This window comes from Sarcophilus harrisii, chromosome 1, assembly GCF_902635505.1.
Source record: "Sarcophilus harrisii chromosome 1, mSarHar1.11, whole genome shotgun sequence".
NCBI classification, from domain to species: Eukaryota; Metazoa; Chordata; class Mammalia; order Dasyuromorphia; family Dasyuridae; genus Sarcophilus; species Sarcophilus harrisii.
In genome coordinates, this window is record NC_045426.1 from 272,258,425 (window position 1) to 272,266,396 (window position 7,972).

Here is a 7,972-nt window from a genome sequence, read left to right on the forward strand (position 1 = left end):
GCAGAATATGTGTTTCATTATGGGGTTCTGGATGTTATGTTCTTTGTTGGGGTATAAGTGGAACAAGGGTTCCCACTCTTCTGGGTTTTGATATTTCACTTCCCACAAATTAAATAGCATTTAAATACCATGAATCTTTTTCCTGCTTCCCAATTTCCCCCATTTCTGACACCCTCAGTCCCTGGCAATCTTTATCACCTTCTCCATATGAGCCCAGTGATCCAGCACATTATTTGCAAAGTTAAACTTCTCAGGCATTTCTGGATTTCTTGCCCCCAAGAAAGCCTGTTGGACCATCTGCCGGGGATGGAGGTGCAGTGGATAGCAGGATAACCAGGAAGCCCACAGGACTCGGTTCTGTTGGAATCTTAGCAATAGCTGCATGATCAGTAGAAGATAGTCTTTATGACCCTAGAGAGCCACAGGAAACCTTTGAACCTATTTTTACTTCCAGAACTCTGTTGGGAAGAAATGGAAGAAAGGGTGTTGTTAATTCCTTTTTCAAAATACAACCAAATCTCTCACCTCCAGGTTCATCTGAAGGAAACCAATCTTCTTCACTGCTCACATGATAGGTTATTTTCATGCTCAGATAACAAAGAAGAGATGGGGTAGAGATCGCAGAGGACTACCCAATCCTCTCACTTTCCGAGAATGTCATCTCGCATTAAGTCCAATAGAATTGGTATTATTCATCTCTCAACACTAAGGCCCTTCCCAGAAGAGAACAGACAAATCCCAATGATGTTTTATAACCATACAAAATTTTCAGGGACTCCAATCATTACTCCTTCCCTCCTCCAACATCTAGAAGTACAAAAAATAATGTTCTTTCTATAGGATACTACGTTGCTGTATCCATCGAACAACTGTACATGTGGTAGCAAAAAGAACATTGGACTTGGAGTCATAAAGATGTAAGTCAAAATCCCACCTACCTATGTGACCCTGGGCAAATCACTTAGCTGCCCTTAGCCTCAGTTTCCTCAACCATGAAATGGGGATAATAATAGCAACTATTCTGAAGGATTGCTGTGAGGCTCAAATAAGATAACACATTTAAAACAATGCAATATACAAATATTAGCTATCATCCTGGTTTGTTTAAGATGTTTGTTGTTATTGAACTACAGAAAAACAGGGTTAAGTGACTTGCCACAGAGCTAGTAAATCTAAGGTCAAATTTAAACTCAGCTCCTCCTGACTCCAGATCTGACACTCTATCCATTTTGCCACCTACCTGTGTCTAACAATATAAGCAATTCTATTATCAACAACATATATGTTCGCCGGTGTTCCAGTCAGTTCAGGGAGGGTCAAATTCAAGGTATGCCTCAAACTAGTTAGTATAGAATGAGCATGAAATTTGGAAGAAAGAATCATAGATTTAAAGCTGGAAGGGTCCTTAAAAATCATATAATTTAACTCTCTGTTTTATTCAATGAGAGAAATTCCAACTCATCATATTAGTTAATGAGAATGCCTCAGCTCTCACCATGAATATATTTCCATGACACTAGAATTATGTCATGGGGTTTCTTTTTATGGGATTCAACTCTGGAATCACAGAATTTCAGGTTTGGAAGGTTCTCCAGTAACTTAGATCCATACCTGAATGAGAATCTCCTTTATTATCCTTGCAATAAATGGTCATACAACTTTCCTTTTATGATCTTTAGTGAGATCACTATTTCACAGAGATATGTATGGAGACCAACCCTTTCTACCTTTGTAAAGTTCTAAGAGTTAAGAAATCTTTCCTTTCATCAGTTCTAAGCTAATATCTTTGCAGCTTTCATGCATAGTTCTTAGTTCTTTCTGGGGCAGTACTGAACATGTATAAACTTTTCAAGTGTTGAAGAAAGTCTGTCAAGAAGAAATTCTCACATTGATTATGGTTGAAAGCATGCATCTCCTTTTGCATTGTTGCCTTCCCCTCAGACTACTTGCAGAGTTTGTTCTTTTTTTTTTTTTTACACACCCATCTAGTCATACTTTCCTATAACCCTTCTATGAACCTCATCTTTTTTCAACTCCAGGCTTGACACTTCTCTCTGAGTATGTGAGTGATGAAAAGATAAGAACTTCCCCCAAATCTCTTGAAACCTAAGTATTTGCCACCAGTGTGGTTTTTGGAAGAGAGCAGTAGTGAGGATTTAAGGAAGGTTAGAGCAAAAGGAGAAGGAGTTCTCTTTTGTAATCCTAGAATCTAATCTGATTTTATTTCCTTTTTAATGCCCACTTTCTACCTACACCCAAGTTAATCATAAGTCATAAAGCTGGACCTGGACCATCAGCTAAAAGCCAAAGCAGCAAAGGGCAATCAAACTGTGCATACTCTATGATGTAGCAATACTGCTACTAGATCTGTATCCCAAAGAGATCATAAAAAAGGGAAAAGAAACTACATGTACAAAAATAGTTATAGTAGCTCTTTTTATGGTAGCAAAGAATTGTAAATTGAGGGGATGCCCATCAATTGGGGGTTGGCTAAACAAGTTGTTGTATATAAATATAGTAGAATACTATTGTGCCAAAAGAAATGATGATCAGGCAGATTTCAGAAAAAAGAAAGATTTACATGAAATAATGCTGAGTGAAGTGAGCAGAAACAGGAAAATATTGTACACAGTAATAACTAAAACATTGTGTGATGATCAACTATGATTAACTTATCTTTCCTCAGCAATGTAATCATATAAAACAATTTCAAAAGACTCATGAGGGAATATGCTATTCATATCCAAAGAAAACTATAAAGTCTTAATGCAGATTGAAACATATTATTTTCACTTTTTTGGGTTTTTTTCTTATGGTTTTTCACTTTTGTTGTGATTTTTCTTTCAAGCATGACTAATGATGAAATATGTTTAATATGATTGTACACATATTACCTCTATCAGATTGCTTGCCATCTTGGGGAGGGGAGAGGAAAGAAATGGAGGGGGAAAATTATAGAACTCAAAATCTTAAAAAAGTGAACGTTGAAAACTATCTTTATGTGTAATAGAAAAAAATACAGTACTATAAAAAAGCAGAGGAGAGGCTACCAAAATTTTTTAAAAGGACAATTAAATGTGGTTAATTCAATTCAATTCATTTAAAAAAACACATATTCTGTACCACATGGAAGGCTTTATGCTACTCTGAAAACTTCCTGGGATGAATTTCTTGAGCTTGCAGCAATTCTGAAGAAAATCAATTTCTTCCTGCTTAATGTGATCCATTCCCTCATTTACTCTGTGTTTTTGTGTGTGCATGGTTTATTTGTCCAATTTGTGGTCTCTTTCCTTCTTTCTATGGACTGCATTTTATTGTTATTTTAGTCTTATTGTCATATAGGTTTGATCTAGGTTGCCTTTGAGGTTCTTTTACAATCTAAATCTACGATTTTGTGATCTTTGGGATGACTTCTAAGAAGAGATATCTATTAGAACTCTTCTTGTCCTGCTGACAATCTATAAATGTTTATTGAATGATGGTGATGGTGGCTAAAGATTAATATTAGTTTGTTATTACACTCCAGCCTTGAAAGATTGTATGAGGCCAGGTCAAAGATTCAACTGATTGAATAATCTTCTTGGGTAAGAGAACCTGACCTAGCAGTTTGTAGAAGAGGGGGGTTGTCTTTTGTGATTAGATTAATACCATATCCCACATAGACTGCAAAGGACTTTTGAAAGAAGATAATATTCACCTCCAGAGAAAGAACCTATACACAGAAATATGGTTTTACATTTATCTATCTATTCATTTATCCTTCTCTCCTTCCTTTCTTTCCCTCTTTCCTTCCTTTCTTTCCCTCCTTCCTTCCTTCCTTCCTTCCTTCCTTCCTTCCTTCCTTCCTTCCTTCCTTCCTTCCTTCTTTCCTTCCTTCCTTCCTTCCCTCCCTCATTTCTTCCTTTCTTCCCTCCCTCCTTTCTTCCTTTCTTCCCTCCCGTCTTCCTTCCTTTTTTCCCCTCCCTCCTTCCTTCCTTTCTTCCCTCTTTACTTCCCTCCTTCCTTCTCTCCTTCCTTCCTCCTTTCCTTCCTTTCTTCCCTCTTTCCCTCCTTCCCTCCTTCTCTTCTTACTTCTTTCCTTCCCTCCTTCCCTCTTTCATCCCCTCCTTCCCTCCCTCTTTCATCCCCTCTTTTTTTCCTTCCTTCCTTTCCTCCCTTCTTCCCTCCTTCCCTCCTTCCTTCCTTCCCTCCTTCCCTCTTTCCCTTCTTCCCTCCTTCCTTCTTTTTCTTTCTGTATCAAATGGTGGCCTTTTCTAATCAGATTGAGAAGGAGGGGAGGAAACAATATAAAACTTAAAATGTAACCCCCCCTCATTGTTATTTTTTCTGAGTCTCAGTTTCTTTATCTAAAGAAGTAAGAAGATCAAATACAGTGAGGATCCTTTTCGTTTTAAAGCTATGACTCTAATTTAATCTCTAACTTCCATTACTAATTCATAAAGGCTCTACCAGTCATGAATTTGCCCAAACCTTTATTAAACATATTTGTATTTTCAGCCTTTGCTAGTTCTAAACAGGGGAGTGAGTGGTGGGATGATAGAGAGTAGTCTGGGAGAAGGGAAGGTAATAAAAATAAGTTTGTCAATTGTTGCCCCTTACTAGTCACAAAACAGCTGTGATTTTATTTGTGTGGGTTTTCTTTCCTTAATGTAGACTCCATACCAGAATAGTCATCTGCTCAGTTCTTGGTGGCCAGTGTTTCAGGGAGGAATGTCTTGGCATTTTACTAGCCTTGTCCTTGAGCAATAGGAACACAGTCTTTGCAGAGATGGGTTCCTGATGGTTTCACAGTGGATTAGACTCACAAGAGTTTATCTGCTATCGTCACAATCTTTAAGAATCCAAAGTCCATGCCACAATAAGAAATACTGTAGAATTTTGGAAATACAGCATGTTTGAGTAAAAAGAGACCTTAGCAATTACTTTTTCCTACTTCTTAATTTTGCACATTAAGCAACAGAAGCAGAGACAGATTAGCTGACTAGCTTACTGATTGTAGGATCATAGGTAAATTATTTAACCTCTCAGTGCTCTAGGACATAGGTATCAAATCCATAGCCTGTAGCATTCCCCAGTGGCTAAATCAAATTAAAATGTAATTGGGAAATATTTAACAAAAGAAATAAAACCAAAATAAAACATAAATAGCATTGCATTTTTAAACACACAGTTTGCAGGAATTCTAATGGCCCTATTTAATTTGAGTTTGACATTATTGTTCTAGGCAGCTCTAAGATTCCAAGTTTAAGAAAAGGTACACACCTGCATTGGTAATAGGAGTTCCCTATATCAAAGAACTCCTTCTCTTTATGCACATGAGCTAATACTGTATACCTTTCATACTTTTGTTGGATTTATATATGATTGATTCTGTGGGCTCCTCATTTAGATATTAAAAATTGGAAGAATGTTAATAGTTGTGAAATTCCATCTACAATAGTCTTTACTAAATTTCATCCAGACTTTCCCTGAACTTCATGTGGTGACAAAGAACTTGTATCCTATCTTAAGAGGCAACACATACCATTTTTGGACAGCTGGACTTATTCATAAGTTCCTGGGATTTCCACCCATTCATATTAATTTTACCCCATAGCACAATGCAGCTTAAGTTTTTTCTTTATATACATCTTAATTAGTTGAAGGCAACATTCAAGTTCTTAGTCAAAGGCACTGTTCCCACTTATTCTATTAAGGAAAGTTTTTATTTTGTTTTGTTTTGAATTGGAGGCATTAGTATGCAGGGCAGTGTTAAATCCAGAACACTAAATTATAAGGGAAAGAGAATAGAGGGAAGTGTAGAAGATTCTGGTCAAAAAGGGGATGAAGACCCTTGGTAGACATGGTAGAATGCCAGAGATGGAAGAAGAAAGAGGATGTGGAAAGATGACAAAGACAAATGCTTATCTTTGTTTATTTTTTGACTTAGGACAGTCCCAACTCTGGCTAAAACACCTTCCTTCTAATGTTAGGAAGAAGGCATTCATTTTTAAGGATGTGATTCAGTTATTTCTTTCTTTCTTTCTTTGGGTTGAAGCATTTGGGAAGCATTTGTTGTTATTTCCTTTAGCCTTTTAGGCATCAATGTCATATCAGCTGTAATTTCTTAATTTCAGCTGCTAAGGACACTAGAAGCTTCATCATTTGAGTCACACTTCCAGCTTCTCAGGTGGAAAGTTCTTAATATTAAAACAGAATTCTACTTGCTATAGCTAATGCTTACTGAGCAGAAATCATCTCTCAATAGTCCTTTGGAACCCTTCTTTCCCTCCACTTCCCACTTCTTAAATCTTTTCCAGCCAAAACTTTCACTTACCTCTGATGAGAGGGCAGGAATATCAGATTGCAGAAGAAATTCTGGAGCCTCTGGAAATGTAAGTAAAGAGTTGCTAGATTGGCTCTGTGGTTCTTTTCAATTAGTGACTGTGGTAAAGAATGGGGTGTCCAAAGGTTCACAGGGATGATTAACTTACCTTCAGGTAAGAGCTCTGAATTTCCTGAGAGGAAGGGCCAATGACGAGAATCTTTCTTAAGGTTCTTGCCACGAATAACTCAAATGCTCCTCCTGTCTTTAATCTTTCTGTATCTGACAGTCTTCTCAAGAACCTATCAGAACATCCCACAGTGGCTCTCTTTTTAATCTGGGGCTCTGGTTAGGTATATTAACTTTCTGAGTTATCTAACTACTTGACATGGCATAATTTAGATGTCTTCTAATAGGTACCCACACATATACGTATGTAATGGATAGAACATAGGATTTGGAAAGAGCAGAAAATATTCATTCCTAATTTTGACTTTGCAATTGACTATTATTCCACGGGTATTTCTAAGAAAGTCATTTAACAATTTTGGGCCTCAGTCTCCATATCTGTAAAATGAGGAGATTGGATTAGATTACCTCTAAGATCCATTCTAGCTTCATCTCTTATTATGTCTATTCTTTAATGGATTTATCATTCTACTAGTTCTAAGAATATCCCTCCTTTGTGAAAGTATCTATCCTAAGTTGCAACCCAACCTTTTGCTCTGGGATGTCAGTAGAAAAAAAATTTTTGGAAGAATGTATGTGCAGTGAAAACTAGATTGGAGTTAAAACAAACAAATAAACAATTTGACTCAAATCTCAGACTTATTTATTATTTGTATGATTGAGTTATTTTTCTACTCTGCCTCAGTTTTCTTATTTATAAATGATGTGAGTTGTGTTTGTCAATCTTTAAGTTTTTGTTCAATTCTAAAGTTCTGCAAAGCTCTGAATCAGAAAATGTTAGCCTGGGAACAGGGCAGATATTGTTGGAAGGACCTTGTGTCCATGAAAAGAGATATCAATTTCTTAAGTCTGCTATCCAGTGAACAAAAAAGGGCTGAGATGGTGTTTCAGGGGCTGAAAAGAATTTAATTCAATTTAAAAGGCATTTATTAAACACCTATTAGGTGCAAGACATCACTAATATAAAGATAAAATGAAAAATAGTTTTTGTATGGGAGAATAATATATGTTTATGTCATAAAAGCAAATTATAATTTTTTTTAACTTTTTATTGACAGAGCCCATGCCTGGGTAGGCATTACATTTTTTTTTTTTTTTACAACATTATCCCTTTCACTCACTTCTGTTCCGACTTCTCCCCTCCCTCCCTTCACCCCCTCCCCCAGATGGCAAGCAGTCCTATACAAGATAAATATGTCACAGTATATCCTAGATACAATATATCTGTGCAGAACCGAACAGTTCACTTGTTGCACAGGAAGAATTGGATTCAGAAGGTAAAAATAACCTGGGAAGAAAGACAAAAATGCAAACAGTTTACATTCATTTCTCAGTGTTCTTTCTTTGGGTGTAGCTGATTCTATCCATTCTTGATCAATTGAAACAGTTAGATCTCTTTGTCCAAGAAATCCACTTCCATCAGAATATATCCTCATATGGTATTGTTGTTGATGTATATAATGATCTCCTGGTTCTGCT

At 36.7% G+C, this 7,972-nt stretch overlaps 1 protein-coding gene across 2 annotated transcripts in view; it reads right to left on the reverse strand.

Moving 5' to 3' along the window:
• LOC100932504 (acyl-coenzyme A synthetase ACSM2A, mitochondrial) overlaps window positions 1–6,552 on the reverse strand; it is a 32,972-nt gene extending 26,420 nt beyond the window's left edge. The window contains exons 1-2 of one of the 2 annotated variants that reach the window (XM_031942506.1): window positions 6,474–6,552; window positions 199–458 (exon numbers count right to left, since the gene is read on the reverse strand). In XM_031942506.1, coding sequence (XP_031798366.1) covers window positions 199–384 — 186 coding nt within the window. In that variant the 5' untranslated portion in view covers window positions 385–458; window positions 6,474–6,552. Of the gene's footprint in view, window positions 1–198; window positions 459–6,316; window positions 6,427–6,473 lie in introns of those variants that run through there. The other variant, XM_023497393.2, reaches the window with a different exon arrangement.
• Between the last annotated feature and the right edge of the window lie 1,420 nt (window positions 6,553–7,972).